Genomic DNA, 20,069 nt, shown 5'->3' with positions numbered 1-20,069 from the left:
TTAACGCAATCTTCTATTTTTGTTGATATCAGTTTTCTTTTGAATTGAGGACCCCAAATCACGAAGGCCTCGGTGCGTCGCACCTACTGCACCACTGCTACGGCGCTGTGTAACACGATTATTGATTGATATATATATTAAAAACAATAAGTGTTAGTATTCAACTTACCAAGTCAATAATAATATTATCGATTTCATTTTTGACTTTTTCAACATGATCCTTGTGGCCTTTAATCAAAACTTTAGTAGAATTGGAATTAACTTGTGGATATATAACAGTAACTCCATTATGTTTCTCACTTATCTGTTTTATTACTTCAGCGTGGTGGGCAACAAAATTATGATTATATTTTGGAGGAACGTTTATAGTGACTTCAATTGTGTTTTTCTATAACATTTTAATGTATTACGAGATTATAATTATTATTATTATTGTATTATAATTCTTGTATTAAATAAATAAATAAAAAGGTAATAAATGTTAATTATTATTAATTATGTTAATTAATTATTTTTTATGTAATAACTGTTAGTCATAGATTTATTTTATGACTTTAATAATTCCAATAACTATAAATAAAAATATTTGTACAGTAAATACTAACCAAGTCTTTAACAATTTCTTTAATCTTACGTTTCGCTTCTTCAACATTTATTTTGTCACCTTTTATGATGACAGCACTATTGCTAGAAGATATTTTCGGAAATGTTATAGACACTCCATTGCAATCATTAATAATTCGATTGATGACTTCACCACGTCTTGCAATAAAGTAATTATGATACTTAGGATCAACATTTACTACAGCTTGAATAGTATTTTCCTAAATCAAAATTTTTAATGATTATATGGTTAACTTATTTAGTTATATTTAGGTACATCAATGATTATTTTAATTGTTTATCTTAAGTTATTTCATTTTATATGACTTATATATCAATAGTACATTATTGTAAAGAAAACTATGAACATTTATGTAAATATAACCTCAATATAATTTCAATAAAAAATAGACAGGTTAGTTTAAATACACGTGCATTTGTATTGAATTATACATACCAAAACTTTAGCATGGTCTAAAAGTCTTTGTTTAGAAAGAGCAACATCTGCTTTGCTATCACTGATCACAACTCTATCTCCAGCACCAAGATGAGGAAATTCAATTTTAACATCGCCACATTCTTTTTCCAATTCGTTTAAACATTCTTTTTGATTGACCACTAAAGTGACATGATTCTTTTCATCGATTTCTACACGTTCTTTGAAGACATTACTAATATCGGCTATCATAACTTCAAATTTTGCTTTTGCTATATTAACATTCTCTTTTTTACCAACAATAGTTATATTTTCATTAGTGGAATCAGTTTCAGGAGGGAAAATTATTCTTGTATTCGTTAAATATCTGATCTGGAATCCAAGTGTAAAATCATATATTAACACATTGTACCCTTATACTAAATTATTTTAACAACATACCTTTTTAACATTGACTCCATTTGTTCCAATTAAATATTTGTGAAACTTCGGATTTACTTTCAAATCAAATACATATTTATGAACTTCATCAACCATTGTCTGAATTTGTGTAATAACATTTTTAACATCATCTTCAGGTCCTTTGATAACTATAGTCTATGAATTAAAGTTTAGCTTTAAAATATCATTTTACAATTTTTGTAATTGATTTTAGCATTTGGGAAATTTTCTTGAAAATGTATTCATTGTATTAAGGGAGGGGAAGCAGTTTCTTCTCTTGAAATAATCGTCTCCTGCTCAAAGAAAGAAACTGCCAGAGATCAGGTTCGAATCGATGTCTGAGCGTATGTCACGCATATAATAACTTATACAATTGGTTAAATTGTCATTTTAATTTATAAGTTTAATAAATAAGTATATTCTTACATTATCTCCTTTAACAGTTGGTAAATTCAATGTCACATTACCACCACAATCTTCTTTTATAGATTGAATGAATTTATTCCCAAGATTTACAATAGCATTTCTAACTTTAACATTTCCCAACACCATTTCCTTTGTTATTATGTCTCCCTAAAAATACATGATTGATAAATTAAAAATAAAATTGAAAAATAAATAATCTTTATAAAAAACCAACAATTTCATTTTGTATTTCTTTAATCATATCATAAGCGATCAAAACTTTTCTTTTGTTTCCCATGACTTTAATAACATCCTTATTGTCTCCTTCACGTGGTAAAAAAATTCTCGTATCAGTCTCTTCTCTAATCTAGAATATTAAATTATATAAATAACAATATTTCTAAAGGTCGAATCACAAAAGTTAATAAATAATAATTACCTTTTTAATAAATATTGCTCTCTTTCGAGCACTAAGTTTGTGAAATTGTTTAAAAATAGGAATTTCCAACACATAGTTGATTTCATCCAATACTTCGGTCAATTCAGCTAATGATTTAAATGCTTTATTTACATCATCGTTCAAACCTTGTATTTTAACTATATTATTTCTAGCCTCAACTAAAATATCGAACCAAATATTATTTATAAACTCTCAAAATACAAAAAATACAAACATATTAATACTATTAATTACCTGGACTGGGGAATATAATTTTAACATTAAATGTTTTCTGAAGTTCTCGAACTTTTTCACCATTGAATCCAATTATCGCTCCGTGGTGACGTTGATCAATTTTTATTTCTTTTTCAATTTTACTTTTCAACTTAATTATAATTTCCTCCAATTCCTAACAAAAATTGTAATTATTAAAAATTACGAAAGAAACTATTTGATGGAAATTTATTAAAATACCCGATTTCGTTAATACATAATACTTGTAAATTTTTTTCTAAAAAAAAACATATCAGAAATCTTTTAAAAACTTTTAAACCTATAAGTAATATTAAAATTAAAAGTTCATTGAATTCGTATATTGTTATATCAAAATTTTATTATTATTAAAATATTAAATTTTATAAATATTAAAATTCTCATTTATTTATATTTTACTATAAAAGTATAATAAAAATTATCGACATTTTAATTTAGAAATCGTGAAGTTTTCAAATATTTATCAAAAGATTTAATTTTAATTTAATTAATAAAATAAATAAACTAGTACGGTCACAATTAACCATTTTAAAAATAGACATTATCGGTTTTGTCAATTTTTCTCCAACCTATTCATTCTAGCCATTCTTTTCGAGAATTAATTTACTTTAATGTGTTAAACTTAAATTCCGATTCATTAAAACATATTTTTGATACATACTTGAACTACTTTTTTCGTGGAATCCTTTGTTCCAGTTATATAAATTATATCAGCCGAATTTTTCATACACGGTATTTGAAGACGTGCTCCTGTACGTTTTTCAATATTCTTAAGATTAAGTCCTTGTTTGCCTAATAACGTACTTCGATGTTCTTTTGGAAACGGTGTAGTAGTAGTTTTAATCTGAAATTTTAATGTTTTAGTTAAAATTGCTAAAAAAATATTTTTTTATTTATTTATCCGTAATAAAACTATAAAATAACAAATGATTCGTTAAACATTTTAAATTATTATGCACATTTATATATTATAATATAAAATAATAATAATAATAAATTATTCATAATTTGTACACAACAATATAATATATATATATATATAATAAATATTATTTTTATCAGTTAATCTTATTAATTCCAACTTAATTAAAACTTATTTACTTGAGTTTGATCGATTGTGATAATCTTTTGTTTTGCTCGTTCAACATTAACTCTATTGCCGCTGATTTGTAAAGTCAGATCCATGGTTTTTGAAATACAAATCTCTATTCCTACATTATACTCTTTCCCAATTTTCATATATGCTTCCTTACATTTTTCATGCTCTAATTGATTATTCCTGTCCCAATGTCTATCTTGGGCAGGTATAGTAATTATCTACAAATTTTACAAAATAAAAATTAAGATATTTTTTTATTTATATTTTAGATATAAATCAACAAAAACTTTCTAAACTATTATGTTATTTAAAATCATAATAATGATGTTCTTTAATATGTAAATTATCGTTCTATAATTTTTATGTTATTTTTTATTTAACTGTTGACACAAAGTTATTATAGCTCAACAATTAAATCATTTGAGTAAGATAACTAAGTATGCACTTTAACATTAATATACAATAATCATTATCATAAAATAATATTAATATACTAATATATTTTATAAAATATAATAATTTGAGATAATTATAAAATAAGTGTTAATTTTGATTGACCAATTAAAATTTAAAAGTAACGAATAACATATCAACTGGTTAAAGACGTGATCATTTAAATGAATAAAGTAGAAAAGAATTTGGGCTTAGGAGTAAGGTAATTGCGTAGAAGAGCTGTAATAATAAAAGAAGGGAAAATATTAGATTTATTAATGCTAGAAGACCTGAGATAAATTGGAAAACGGTATATCGTGCATAGGACTATTAAGTAATAGGATATTATTAGAACCAGTGATGGAGGTGCAAGAAGCTTTGGAAAGAGGTTTGATAAGAGGAGACGTGAGTGCAATATTTTTATTTTGATGATTACAAGTGGGTTGTTTTGCGACGCTTAAGAAGTAATTTATGTTTAGGACAACCTTTATAATTGGAAGTATGATCACCCGCGCAAAACCCACACTTGGTTGAACAGTCTTTCTCTTTGATGTAACTGTTTCAGGATTGATTTCCCCCACGTTTAACACAATGTGAAGGATGAAGAGTCACCATTATTTCCGGTATTGTGATGGTAATATTTAACATTGTAACCGTAGCTATGTCATTTTAGACACTGAGATGAATCACTATGTCTTATTGGGTGCTTCAACTTAAATTTTTGTATGCAAAATTGATAACCCATTAAGAACTTTTAATTGTAATTAAGAATTTTTTTTATTATTTGTATTTGGATTAATTTCAACAAACAACAGCAGAAGCATATGGCCATTTTGAATGACATTCGTAATTCTTTTGCGGGAATCCAATTCCAATAGGGCATCTGATATATATAGTAACCTGATGTTTTTTTATTGATGGTACGATTGATTCTTTGGTTATATTATGAATGTCACAAGAGGTGTTGAGTTTGATTTCTTTGTCCACTTCGCTTAAAAAGATAGCGAAACTAATGGTGTTTTTTCCCCGTATGGATAGGCTATGATAGCAGCGATCGTTTGGGTTTGGTAGTAAACGTTATAGGTATATTGTCCATCTTGAAAATGAAGTCGCATAAATATAATACCGTGAACTAAACTAACTAACTTAACTTAAATAAACTAATAAAGTAACTTAATTAAAATTGCGGTAACGGAACGAGCAAATTATAATCTCACTGACATGCGACCGTGTTACAAGTCAATATCAGACTGATCGTTCTAATACTTATTAATTACTATTAAAATGGCATGATAAATTACTTCGTTCACCGTTGAAGATTCGACTTTACTCCGTTTTTTTAATGGGACAGTCCCGATTGTGTCCGATGTCTTCGAAACTGGCAAAGCTGGAAATACGATATCGTAGCTGTTGCCAATATTCATAGAATCTCCTGAACTCGGTTGGTCAGACACCATTGATACATTCTTCATCATTGTAATTGATGTTCTGGACAGGTACTGAATTACTTTCCTGAAACCAAATCTGAAAACTCTAAAATCAAAATGCGAATGAATAAAAAAATTTAATTCGTTCGAATTCGATATCAATGTTCAACCAGAATTATGTTTCAGAAAGTGATTTGATATGTCATATAAATCAACTAAATGTTCTTCTATAACTATAAACAACTAACAAACTAAATCACCAATAGTTACAAATATGCAAAATATAATTTTATATCGATTAATAACGACTAATAATGCAATTTTTTTAAGTCTGTACTATCAAACGATAATCGATTGAAAAAATAAAATGTTCACATAAAAATCAAAAATGTATTTAAATATTAAGAAACTATTAAATACCATAAAAATACTATCATAAGCATTCAGTTTTAGTTTTAAGGCACTACGAATAATATATTTTATAAAATAACAGCATAATGACTAATATCGTACAAGTATAACTGATATTTATTAAAATGTCCAATTCCGTCAATATATAATTTTCTTAACTTTATAAAACTTTTGTGGCTTTCCGGTAATTTTGTTTTTGTTTTACTGCATTAAAAAATGTTATGAAAAATATTGAATCTAAATTTCAACATTTAACTATAACATTTTTTTAAGCTTTTTTAAAAAGAAAAATGTAGCGAATTTTTGTAATTCTTATTGAGTTTTATTAACATTTAATGTAAAATCACACTCAATTGTTATACTCCTATTTATTAGTTGGAAGATATGTAAGAGAAACTTTTTATTACATTTTTAAGACTATTTTTTCAAAATTTACCATAGTTATTTTATCTTTGACGAAATAATTACGAAAGCTTGAAATGTTAAAACATAGCATATATTTATAACTTAAAAAAAAGGCTATATCTTTGGAAAATTATACTAGAAATAAAAATATTCAGAAAAAATTTCAAGGTTCGGCAATTACTATTTTTTGGGTTACGACGTTATCAAAACCCTATTTTTCATAAATATTGTCGCTTGTTTTTTTATAATTCTTCGAAGGTTTTCGTAATTAATAAAAAAACTGTTGGGAAATTTAATAAATTTAATAAATTTACCTCCCCATAATGTACTAAGATAACAAAATTTTCATTTTTTCCTATAATTTTTGATTTCTCTTTCTGGTAGAAATCGTGCACAAAACCATAGTGGTTACCTATATGAGCGTCCTGCAAGGGTTAATCTTCGCTTGTCAGGTCACTGCCACATTTATATCAACGGGCATGACGTCCACAAGCGATCCACAGAACAAAGCCTTGGCCCAACCAACATTAGAAGCTAAGCGCAACCAAAATCCATTAAACTCAAAATCCAAACACCCAGTTTATGGCAATGATTTTGCCTATTAAAATGGACATTTGGCAAAATCTGCCCGTCCATGTGCAGTTATCAGAATTCAATAACTGATTGATACAACGCCCGCGACACTCATTAAAAAATCATTGATGATAACTAGAATTCAGATGTTTAGACATGGCATATTTTTTTCGCGCAATCAGAATTATACCCTAATATGATATAAATTCGATTTATGAAATCTCGATTGCAAATATGCAAACTTATTTTGCACATTTTTGCATACTTGACATTTTTGAGCATATAAATGCATATATCGATTGTTTCTAAATTAAGTAGCATATATTTTATAAATTATATGTATAATATTAAATATTTTGTATATTATTATTATTATTATTATTAATACAGAGACATAAGAAAATATTAAAAATGCTTGGGTCCAAAAACTTCAGCTCTGTGTTACAAATAATGGAGGTCACTTCGAACATTTATAAAACAAAATATAATGCATTATTTTCGTTTTTATGTAATAAAATCTTTTTTTTTTCTATTAACAATCAAGTTTAAAAATAATATATGAATTTAAATTTTAATGTTTCCTAAATCTCCACTAATAATTATATATTGACAGATTGCCATAAAAAATCAGCTCTCCAATCGAGATTGATTAAATCGAGCAATTCGTGTTTTGCTAGGAGTAGATAGAAAAAGGGCATTCTGGCCCATCCTCACCCTCCGAGATCCTCCGCCACCGCCGCTGACCACCCAACACCCTTCACCACCATGTCTACCGACTAATCTTAGAAGACACATGAAAAATAAACATGGTGGTATGTATTTATTATCACTTATATAATATTTTTATTTTTTTTTAATTGCTTATGAGTTTTAAGGTATTACAACCAGTTCAACGCGTTGAAATAGCACAACAGATTGTACCATGTAACGAAATTGCTCCGCAAATTATTGTACCAGACATTCATACCAACAACGAAGAATAATGGGGCGATAACGGTGATGATGATGAATTGCTTAGTTTCTTAGCGGATGGTGCGGAAAGTTCATATTTGTGTGATAATCCAGGTAAGATTTATTTTTAATATAACGCGTAAGATAGTTCTCCAAGTCTATTTTTTCTGTAGGATTCATGGCATGTAAAAGACCGATTAACTCTGAGGCCGTAGGTATTCAAAAAAAGACTCGTTTGAACATTGTTGAAAATACACCCGGTTTTGTGCGAGTAGACTCATCTTTTTATAATATCATCACATGGTATTATAAAAAGAATATTAGAAATATCGCCAATTATTCGTCATTTCTCATTTCGATCAAAGCCGAACTACAACCTAACCTAACCTATCCAGCGAAGCCTGAATCGTGGATTATATACCAGGACTGTGAGTATATATGAGTACTTATGAGACATACTGTATATTTTCCCCTCCTAATACATTTCCAAGTTACACCCATGTATGATCGTTTAAAAATTTAAGAATTGTTTTTAATGATACCCTAATTAAAACAAACACATAACAAAGTCGTTAAAGTTTTTATTAAATGTACGAATACATATATTGTAATAGGCGAATAAATTATGATAATATTTTACGAGACCACTTGTTCAGATGATGGTAATTTAAATCTCAAGGACCCAAAAAACATCGTAAAAATATTTTCAATTTAAAAAAATCTATCAACAGCATTTATTCCCAATAAAATTTGATTATTTAGTAGTCATAATATTGCCGTTTTTTGTTTTGTAGAATACAATGAAAATATCATTATTTTTATTCTGACAATGATCAGTGTCGTAACTACACTAATTTGGACCCGTATGTAAATAAAACGAATGCCCCCCCTTCCGTCCGTGACCGGAGTCTGCAGGGAACCGTACCTTTAATCAATTACAACCAAATTATTTTAAATTTCGATTATACAAGCCGTAAAAGAAACTTTGATGTACGTTAATGTGTACAAAACAAAATCGATCAATTCAATTAATAATTATTATTACAAAATGGTTCAATTTTCTCGCTACAAAGTTATATAAATTGATCATAATATAGTGGTGGATAGATAGTGCTCGCCTTGAACGCGAGGGACATAATACCCCAACTATTTTTCAGAAATTTTACCGTCCTCTTAACTGTTATTACGTTATAATATAATAGCACTTAACAGTTATGAGGACGCTTTTTTTTTTTTTATTGTAAACAGAGTAAACCTCTTTTAATTCGAAGTCAAGCACTATGGAAAGAGGGATATTTAATGTTACGGAGAAGTGAAACCAAGGGCTCTCAAAAATGTATAGCTCGCATTCAATAAACAAATTATTATAATATTAATAAACAAATAATGCGGTCAACATTGACCGTAGTGCTCGAGGATTACAAATAATGTTTGTCCCGCGCGCGTTGTCGCCGAACTTCATGAGGAGACATCGAGGCGCCCCCTCCATCTTGTGCTCGTGCTCGACCAGGTCCGATCATGCGCCAGCGGCGCCCGACCGTCTGTCTCTGGTCCGGTCCCGTCTCGTCCGGTGCTGAGCTCTCCGGTGCCTGGTGGCACGTTTTTGTCAAAGACTTACGTGCAAGTTCACACCGTGGTCGGCCATTTTTCGCACGTGTGGGACTGTGACTCCGCGACATCCACATCTCCCCGGGGCAATCCGCCAAGAGTATCGTCGTCTCCAGTGACCGGTGCCCAGAACGCGTTGTTCGCCGTTCCTGTTGTTAGGTGCCACTTCCATTCGTCAATGAGGTCATCCTACCGGTCCCGGTGGTTGTCGCACGCGGCGATTGTAAACTGCGCCCAAGGTACAGGTAACACAAAAACACACATGTAAACTGATTTACGTATTTACCAAGTGTAAAAAGGTGACATATAAACTGCGCCCCGGTTAAATTTTATAAATGAAGAGCTATATTTTATGTATTACAGCCATATAGTATTGGCTTTATATCAATTGCGCCGAAAATTGCAGGTAAAGAAAGAAAAATTATGGGATGGAAAAAAGCGACGACTAATCGTACACATTCGATAAAATACAGGAAAAAACCGCACACTTTTTTAAATTCTTGTAACCAAAAAATCGCACATTTCATAATGATATATAATCTATTATTTATACTACATATTTATTCAAAAACAATTGATTGAGGTACAATGTAAATAGGTATTGAAAAATTTAAAAAAATATATAAAAATGTTTGTGGCTAAAATTTTTTGCTGACGTTTTTTCAAAAAATTAAAATATAAATAAAAAAAATAAAAATTGCCCCCTTTATAACTATCTTCTTCTTTTTCTTAGGGTTTATTGGGCCTTTAAGACCATCCCGTTTCACAACCTTCATTACTATCAATAGTTTTAAAATCCATTTATAAAAACACTTTTTTTATAATATATATAAATATATATGTATATAAACTTTACGTTGTACCACGCGTTTCGGTTGACAAATTTACTGGTTATTTTTCGAGCACATCAACGTGCGATAAGATAAGCTTTTGAGTGTAACAATTAACTTTAAAATTATATATAAAACATTCGTCTATACAAAATACATTATTATTAATACATTATATAGTGAGGTTTTTACCCGCTATAAGTGTGCGATATTTAGCTGTACGATATACTTACCTGGCAATCCATAAAGTGTGCGATTTTTGTCTACCAACCTTTCTAAGATTAAAATCAAATGTGTGCGGTTTTTGGATACAACCGAAAAAAGGTAAAAAAAACGTTAGGTTAGATTAGGTTAGGTAAAAAAAAGGACAAAAATGGAGTCGTTTTAACACATCAACGTGTTAATGTAATATACATTTGCACGTCGTTTTTCGCTTAGAGATAAATTGTTGATTCAACTACAATTTATTGTTAAAACATTAAATTTATTGTAAATGCTTGATTTGTACATTCAAACTCTATTAAGGGGTAGATACAACATCAACAGTTTTGAAAATAACTATGTTATTAATCACAATGACAATTATAACAAATTTAAAAATAACAAAAATTATAGATTATTCCAATTCCACTTGTCAAAAAAACATGTATAAAGTAAATTAATTTTAACAAATATTTTAAGTTATATAGATTACATTTGTAATAAGGGTAATTTTTAAGCTGTTTGTAGAAATAACACATTTTAATAGTTTTATTCACTCCATTAAATGTCAACAATTTTGATATAACATACATTTTTTGTTGTATTGACGCTATATAAATTCGTTCAAAGTAATTAATAAAAATAACACAGTTTAAAATTAATATTCACTTCATTAAATGTCAACGAAACTTACTTATTATTTTTTTTTTTTTTACAATAAGTATAAGTGATGATGATATCATAATGAGATAGGGAATAATCAATATATTGATGAATCTTCACGGTGGTGAGAAATGATCTCTAATCATTAAAAATTTCTGAACTATCTGAATCTAAAACTTTCTGAATCTAAAGCAGTGTTCACATTAGTAAAAATTTACATTGTGCGTCAAACATAGAATTCACCGCTAATATTTACGCAGAAAATGTATGTTGCGGCTCAAAAACACATAGTCCACGGATTGTATGTGGAATGCGCCGAAAATATTTATGTGTGCTCCTATGCCTAACCACACACGCACATATTTAGTGCAGCATGAACAAATTTGGGCCGATTACAACGCACAGTGTAAATTTTTACTAGTGCGGACGTGGCTTAATACTGATGCCTATATATGACATGCATACATTTTGTCTATGTCTACTGTGCCACACCATCATGATTCAATATATAATATAGTATATTTACAATACATACATAACACCATAAGACAATATTGTATAAATAACATTATGAAACCAACATTTTGGTTGTGGTATCTTACTTGCATGTGTACATGTACCTACACTTATGCATATAAGTGTATATTTTCATTAAATCTAGAAGGTAAATAATTTAACTCTTTGGTTGGGTATAATTTTGTTTTATTTAATGTCACAAAAATACATAATTAATTAAAATAAATAACAATATAATATAATGTATACAATAAATTATAAAATAATCAACATTTGCTCATGTTCAGATAAATTATTATCAATGGTATCAGATGATTATATTACTGAAGTACCTATATTATTTATTTCTATACAGGTAGTATTCACTCCAGTAGTTACTGGAGAAGTATAAAATTTCATTAAATGTTTTCTAAATTTATCAGATCCTCGAACATCTGTTACACAACAGTCTTGCCTACATATATATAATGAGTACCTACCATAGTAATGATATATATTTAAATGCAAAATAAGTTGGTTAATTTTAAGATATTTTAATAAACTGATGGAACATAAATATATAATAAAGTTTATTTAAACTTATTAAAATTTAAAAAATAATAGTAGTAATAATATACTAATTGTTATACAACTATTTAAGTCTTGATATAAATATAATAAGTTAAGAATTCCCTATTCTTAAACAATAAAAATTAAATTAAAATCAAAATATAAAAGGTAATAATTATGAATTAAAATTAGCTGTGATAGAAGTAGTTATTTATTTATTTATTATTTAATACGGGACGTGCCCAATTACATGGTATAGTGCATAGAACATGAGAGAAAAAAATTACATACATAAATAACAAAGATTACAAATATTAAGATATAATGAACGAACAGATAATAGTTTAATGCTAGGTACTAAGGAATAGTGGGTCCTCGTTGGCCATTTTCATCATACGGACTATAGGACGATTTTTTAGATAATTACAGCGGCTAAAAAGAATTTGGAAAGGGAAAGAGAATCTGGAATAGAAACTTGGAACTCGGAAATTAAGTTTATATAGGAGGGCGGGGGAATCGACTTCACCATTTAGAAGTTTGGAAAGAAACATAAGATTAGCCTGTTTCCTCCTGTCACAAAGAGTAGACAAATGGAGGCTTTGCAGTACAGGTTGATACTCGTGAGGAACACACTCAATGCGTAATGCAGAAGCGGCGAATTTCAAAAATTTACGTTGAACTCTTTCCAGTTGATTACTACCATCGAATGTGCACGGATCCCAAATAATTATCCCATACTCCAATATAGACCGAACAAAAGAGCAATATAGGGTTTTAAGAGAGTTGGATAGTTTAAATTCAGCCGAAATTTTTTTAACAAAACCGAGAAACTTCAAAGCCTTACATGTAACTTTCTCAATATGAGTACGAAAAGTAAGAGATCGATCAAAGGTAATACCAAGGTCCATAACACAGTCACCTGGCTGCTTAAGCGCAATGTCATTTATGGTGTATGTAAACATAACGTGCTCATTGGAACGAGTGTAGGTCATGGTATGACATTTAGGGATATTAAACTCCAAGCCTAGTCCCCTCGCCCAAAGAACGACAGCATCAAGATCATGTTGTAAAAGTTTACAATCTTCAACGGTGTCAATACGGATAAATAGTTTGATATCATCAGCAAACAACAGAAATTCGCTGTGCTATATCACATCTTTAATGCCATTAACAAAGAGTGCAAAAAGGACGGGTGATATATGCCCGCCTTGGGGTACACCAGAGGTTACACTAACTGGGCTGGAACAGAAGCCATTGATCTTAACAACCTGTTTCCTCTCAGACAAATATGAACTGATCCATGATAATAGAGGCTCATAGAACTCATATCAACTTATAGAAGTTGGTTTATCATATTTGGTGAACAATTTAAAAAATGTTGTTGAATCATAAGCCAAGAGTCATAACTTTCCACAGGATAAGCACAATTAAATACAAAATATGACTTAAAACAAATTTCAAGTGCTTTTAAAGGACAGTCAAAATACCATAACTTTTTATTTACCCTGATGTAACAAGAATCAATGGAGCTGAAATCTTTTCCAACAAAGATTATATAAGGCTGGATTGTAGCTCCATATTGACTATATTTTAAACGCCTCTTATCAATATCTTCTTGAAGACCAATCAAATTCTAAATAAATTCAACATTAATATTAGGATGCATTTATTCATAAACTAATTTTAAAACAGAAACTTACAGGGCAAAAATAAGTGAATGCAGAAGAAGATTCTAACAATGAAGGCTTCCATTATTTATTTTTTCCAGTGGGTAAAATATTTTTCATCAATGTTTTTGTTGGAATCAAATAAGGAATGAAATGTAATTTTGAAACATTTACTGTTTTTAAATCTGAAATAATAATAATTACAATAACTATTAATACAAAATATGCAACAATACTAACAATAATAATACAATGATACTCAATCATAATATTTTACTAACTATGTTAATACATTACTAAATACTAATACAGTAAAATAAATAATGTAAATATAAATAAAAAAATATGTATTATAGGTGATATATGGAAATAATTTGATTGTAACCCAGATATTCATTAACAAAAACTATGCCTAAAAATTAAAATAGGATTTTTCCATTTTAACTTGTACAAAAAAAAAAAAAGAAACTTAATTTAAGACATAGTTATTAGTAAAATAAATTAATAATGAATAAAATATTATTTTTTAGTAAAATATTAATTGAATAATATAAACATATTAAGCTCAAATCATGATTTTTGATATTGCAGAGCATTTAAAAATTTTATATGCTTTAAATATGTTTATTGGGCATACATAAAAACATTTTAAAAAGCTAGTTGGACCTAGTTGATTAAAGAACATCACAGATTTTTATCCAATATGAATCCCGAAATATCAATTTCAACTTTAAACTGTTTTGTGTGAATAGGGATTACCACTTTAATAACTTTACAAGTTAAAAATGAGTTAGCTTTCCCAAGATTGGTACAAAAATAGCTGTTCTTATTATACTATACTCACTTCTATTGCGTTCAGCAGAATCCAAATTTGACAATAGATTAGAAGCATATTTATCCTTAATACTGCTTTTTCTTATTTTCAATAGTTTAGTTGAGAACACTTCCCAACTGTTTACAAAACAATTAAAATCTTTGAATAAATCATGTGGTTCTGGGTACCCAACACGAAAGTCTTCAACAATCTGTCCAAAATAATAATAATTTAAATTATAATTATATATATGATTATATTTTAAAATGTATCTTGATTAGTATATAATACACGGGTCACGGGTAATATATACCAGTTGTGATGATAGTTATTATGATACTTGTGCTTTAATATATTTTTAGTATGTGTACCCGGGATCCATGTACCAGTGTATTCTAATATTCGTTCATGATCACGTCGTCTTATTTAAATACATTTATTATTACAAAATATTTAATAATATGCGTATTAACATAGCTGTAATGTTTATACAAAAATATAAAAGGTCCGTAGTTTGTGACGCTATCTGTAGCGAACACGGAGTACTGTACAAGAATAAAATATAATTTACAATAATAGCAATAAACATATATGTTATAGATTGTTAATTTTAGGGAAGCATTAATGTTAGTAGACCATTTAATTTCATCAGTTGTGTTTAACTGAAAGCTTTTATAAGTCAACAAAATATTCTATAGCATTTCTTATATCTGAATAACCTAATATTAATATTATTTAGATGAAACTCGTATTCTATTATAGTTTTAAATACATTGAACAATTTGTTTAGAAATCAACATTTCTTTATTTAATAGAATTTATTAAAACTGATAAAAAAAACATACCAATTTATAACTATTCGGACACTGAAGTGCAGGCCAAGATTTAAAAAAGTCGGCTAAATATTGATTGCTAGGCCCTAAAATTTCATGTTTTTGCAGTTCATACGTTAACTGCCATTTGGACAGAACAATGTCAAAATTTTCTGTCAACCCTTCATTTGCTAACCATCGTTTAATAGCCACTGTATCTTCTATAACGTGTACAATTTAAAATATATATTATTAATAAGTTATAAAAATAACCATTATTTATTTGCATTAAATTTTAAATTCTAGAAAATGAAATATCTGTAGCCGACAGTTGTAAATTCTTTACAACTGAAGCAGAACTTATAGCACCAACTGCCCTTAAACGCCTAGCTACATTCTTCCACCTTTCTATAAGTTTTTCTTTAGCATGAGTCTGAGTTGGTCCCTCTGACCTAGCTGGTATAATGTAAACACTCTAAATTCAAAATCAAAATGAAAACTATTTATCTGAGGTAAAATTAATTTTATCTATAAGAAAGTACTGTGTAAATATTGATTTATTACCTTATGCTCTTTAGGAAATACTTGCACTATCAAATCAGATATTTTTTGAAAAAATAAATCATTACCTCTGTAATATTTTGAAAAATCACCAATTTAAATATTTTAAATATAATAAATAAATATGTTTTATTCATACTTGCTCTGCTCCTGGAATAGATGATTTATTAAAAGTTGAGTCAATATGTTCTGAGCTTCATCAGATAGAAATCCATTATTTTTTTTTGAATCCGCAAGTACATATCTACCATCATTTGTTGTATGCAATTTTTCTAATAGTGTCTATTATTATGACATTATAATTATTAATATTTATTGTAATGGAATTTAATATATCATTTGTATTTTAACTAAAATGTTCAATTAAGTATCTAATTTTTTTAATGTATTTCATTCAATAAGTGTAGGTAAAAAAAAAATAACACTTAATTGACTATTTTATAAGTAAATATTTATGAATTTGGATGCCTACATAGGTAATTTATTTTTCAAAACAAAAATACAAGATAATGTATATTTAATAATTTCAGTCATTTTAATTTCACAAATTTTCATTTATTTATTTATGGTTTATTTAAATGGCTAAATCCCAATAGATGCTTTAAAATTGACATTGTGTTAATGATAACAACAGTTGCATTGTACTGTGATACCAATCTTTTAATAATGGACAATATTAAAACTGATAAAATGTCAAGTGAAAAAAAAAATCAGTAACCTATATTATGTTATTTTTATTTTTTATTTAGCCTTTGTATATTAGGTATGTTAATCTTAATCCAATATTTCCATAAAACACATTAAATTATTTTTAATTATTAGCAAAATAAAATTTTTTAAATAATTTACTTTATAATTATGTCTAATTATTATTACAATAGTTTATGTTTAACCATCACCATTTATATAAATTATATTTCTCAAAAAATAGTAAGTGGGGAAAAATTAATAAATTGTTAAAGAAAGTATTATGATTAACTCTAAAATTGTATTAGAAAATACTTGAATTTGATTCAACTTACTTTAATCGACCATTACATATGCTTATATTTACCATATTTGCTATGATCCTTATATAAAACTTCTACTTGTTTAACATTTGTTGGACTCTGATTAGTTTTATTGTATAATTAAATGTCTATCAGTAAAGAATTCTGTGGATCAGGTAATTTATTTTCGTTTTCATAAAATTGAGTTGACTGCATAATCTGTGACGACGTTGTCTCCAAAGAATCCACGAAAGGATGATAAAAAAATTCTAATATATAGTATAGTAAATTTAAAAATTAAGTACCAAATAATCGAAAAACCGTTGAAAAGTTAGACTTACTTCGTCAGGTGGAAACAAATCCATTGCCAGTAATAGATTCACATCGGTTGAAGCAGAAATTATAACAAAATAAGTGTAAATAACAAATCGTGTGGAAGTGTGAACATCGAAAATAATAAATATTGATATAAATAAGAAATAATTGTCCTTAATCATTATACTTGGAAAAAATAATTTTCCTGTAGTAAAATCTAAATTTAGAATGTTCTTACTATCAATTCAACCGTCACTTTAACCTTTAAATATTCAGATATAACACTAATGGTGTTGATTTAACAATAATGTCAGCTAACAAATTAATTATCTATAGAACCTATTGTTTGAATTAGGTATACAAATGTTATTTTAACACTTTTATAATTTATTATAAGTTACAGAAAACTCAATTTAAGATTAGTATACTCAACTCTTAAGTTTAAGTAAAATTAACTACAAAATTCTAAATTTGAATACTTACCAAAATTCAATTTAAATATAATATATTTTTGAAATGTTTTTAATTTTTGGTTATTTAAAACATGGGTGTTGTTAAAAAATATTATTTGATTCAACTCTCCATTTCCATTATTTAAACCACATTAAAATCTTAATATAATATTCATACATTCAACACCTTAACATAAGTAAAATCAACTCCAATATTTCTATGTGTATACATCTATTACACCGATCGATATTCGAGTTAATACATTTTGCGATTACCTCATTGATACATACATTGTTGAAAATTCAACTTTTCCCCTGTATCTTTGATAATCGTGTAACATATCTGGCCAAAGAACAACAAATACCTGTGAGGCATTTCACTCGGCGTTTGAGAAATATTTTTTTTCACCCCATCCAAATATTTTTGTTTTTTATGAAGTTTTAAAAATAATGTATACATTATTTATACAAAAAGAAATAATGATGTAAGATAATGTAATTATGTAATAATAAGATTGAATAAAAAAAAATTAATGTTTCAAAAAAAGTAAAAAAATTTTTTTTGTTACCAATATTTTTATAACACAATTCACTATAAACGTAATTGGTAAAATTAATTTCATATGGTCATCAAAGATGCCACCAGTGTTGTAAAGTATTTGAGTAAAAGTATTCAAATACTTTTTTTCGTATTGAATACTTTTTAAAATACTTTTATTTTTTAAGTATTTGGACGATATTTTAAATACATTTTTTTACTATTGAATACTTTTTTTTTATTCCTTTAATTCTTTATTCATTGTCAAATAATAATAATATTATATATATTTATCATTTATGAACAATTCGATATCGGTTTTAGTTTTCGTCTATTAATAGCTTTACGGTACGTTGTCGGTATCTAACAATATATATTATAGCGATTAGCGAACATTAGGTATGTCGTACCCGTACGGCGTGTGTACGTGTGTACGGAGACAACATATATTATGCGGTTACGACGAACTCTTAATTAAAATCTATATATTAATCTAATATAATGTAACATATACCCATTAATATTGACTGATTACTGATTCTGCTGTACAAAAATATTATTACTTATTAGTACTATACCTAATTACTAAGAAAATGGTTGTCAATATTTATCGTTTATCGTCGACTGTACGAAATATCTGAATATAGCTATTGCCTATTAATATAACGCCATAATGATATGTGAAACATGGTATTACTCATTTTATTTTCATAGTTTTATAAGAAAATAATATTATTTTTGTGTGTACGAACTACGAATAACAAATTTCCAATTGGTCATTAGCGCACAATCAGTTATACACTTTTACAATATTGCATATGGATTATTGAGCCCGACGCTGTTTTACACTATTGTAATATTTATTAGTTTATTATTTGGGTTCGTCTTATTCGTATCGTGTTCGCTGTTGTCTGCTTGACGTTCCTACAGATTTTATTAAATTGTAATACAATGAGTGATTGTGATTCTCCAACCGAAGTAGATCAGGTTGATCAGGTTGCAGATTCAGAAGAATCAGTTTTACCTTGGCCAAATTATCAACAATATTTTAAAGTATTAAGAGTCATTGAGGATAATTTTTTTTATAAGAAGCTGGAAGTGAAGTGCTTAAGTTGTGTCGGTACGAAGTGTTACAAGGTGGATTCACGTTCAAACTCTAATATAAGAAAACATTTAAGCGTAAGTACAATGTTAATTTCATATCTTCCAATGGCAGTTGACCCATCTAATGCCTTGTATGTGTTAAATTAATAATATGTAGTTCACTGGGTCTCTACACGAGTTATATATTATACTTTTTCATTTTATTCAGACACAACATCCAACTATATTAAAGAAAATTGATCACATTGATAATACAGTGAACCAAAAACACTACAAAGAGATGCAATGATGGATCATTGAAGCATAACGCTGGTAGTTCTTTAAAACAATCAGATAAAAATAACCAGATGAAACAACCAGTTTTTGAAGATTTTTTGAACAACAAAAAATTAACTAGTCAAAGTAAGAATGTGTATTGTTTATTTTTATTTTTGTCTTGTTAAATAGTTTTTAGTTACAGTATTAACAAAAGTAGTTGATATCTATATGACTACATGATTTACAATGTGCATAATATATATATTGATATATTTAAATATTTTAGAATAATTATAA

The 20,069-nt window shown here is 27.8% G+C and overlaps 4 protein-coding genes, 1 long non-coding RNA gene and 1 pseudogene across 6 annotated transcripts; 2 read left to right on the top strand and 4 right to left on the bottom strand.

The window, feature by feature from the left end:
• Nucleotides 1-3,124, bottom strand: LOC112679700 (vigilin-like). Its single transcript, XM_025549593.1, has 9 exons — nt 3,109-3,124; nt 2,325-2,503; nt 2,121-2,252; nt 1,907-2,053; nt 1,481-1,636; nt 1,061-1,411; nt 606-824; nt 170-388; nt 1-105 (listed from the first exon to the last, which is right to left on the bottom strand). Exons 1-9 carry the CDS (start codon nt 3,122-3,124, stop codon nt 1-3), a joined length of 1,524 nt encoding a protein of 507 aa, XP_025405378.1.
• A 110-nt stretch (nt 3,125-3,234) lies between these two features.
• Nucleotides 3,235-6,693, bottom strand: LOC112679699 (vigilin-like). The gene is made up of 4 exons (XM_025549591.1): nt 6,686-6,693; nt 5,430-5,661; nt 3,699-3,914; nt 3,235-3,441 (listed from the first exon to the last, which is right to left on the bottom strand). Exons 1-4 carry the CDS (start codon nt 6,691-6,693, stop codon nt 3,235-3,237), a joined length of 663 nt encoding a protein of 220 aa, XP_025405376.1.
• Nucleotides 6,694-7,677: 984 nt separating this feature from the next.
• LOC112679695 lies at nt 7,678-10,046 on the top strand. The gene is made up of 4 exons (XR_003148242.1): nt 7,678-7,756; nt 7,820-8,009; nt 8,069-8,323; nt 9,144-10,046. It is a non-coding gene; the product is annotated as an uncharacterized LOC112679695 (long non-coding RNA).
• Nucleotides 10,047-12,460: 2,414 nt separating this feature from the next.
• LOC112679697 lies at nt 12,461-17,470 on the bottom strand (annotated as a pseudogene).
• LOC112679698 lies at nt 12,613-13,589 on the bottom strand. The gene is made up of 2 exons (XM_025549590.1): nt 13,498-13,589; nt 12,613-13,402 (listed from the first exon to the last, which is right to left on the bottom strand). The coding sequence occupies exons 1-2, from the start codon at nt 13,587-13,589 to the stop codon at nt 12,613-12,615; spliced, it is 882 nt and encodes a 293-aa protein (XP_025405375.1).
• Nucleotides 17,471-18,735: 1,265 nt separating the features above from the next.
• On the top strand, nt 18,736-19,816 carry LOC112679686. Of its 2 annotated transcripts, none has more exons than XM_025549579.1 (2): nt 18,736-19,589; nt 19,723-19,816. In XM_025549579.1, the coding sequence occupies exons 1-2, from the start codon at nt 19,362-19,364 to the stop codon at nt 19,801-19,803; spliced, it is 309 nt and encodes a 102-aa protein (XP_025405364.1). In that variant the 5' UTR covers nt 18,736-19,361; the 3' UTR covers nt 19,804-19,816. The 2 variants fall into 2 exon arrangements, with proteins under 2 accessions (XP_025405364.1, XP_025405365.1); XM_025549580.1 differs by having other exon boundaries at nt 18,736-19,645; nt 19,723-19,813.
• Nucleotides 19,817-20,069: the final 253 nt, after the last annotated feature.

This window comes from Sipha flava, unplaced genomic scaffold, assembly GCF_003268045.1.
Source record: "Sipha flava isolate LNK unplaced genomic scaffold, YSA_version1 166_pilon_pilon, whole genome shotgun sequence".
Classification (NCBI taxonomy): Eukaryota; Metazoa; Arthropoda; class Insecta; order Hemiptera; family Aphididae; genus Sipha; species Sipha flava.
This window is presented reverse-complemented; position numbering and strand designations above follow the sequence as displayed.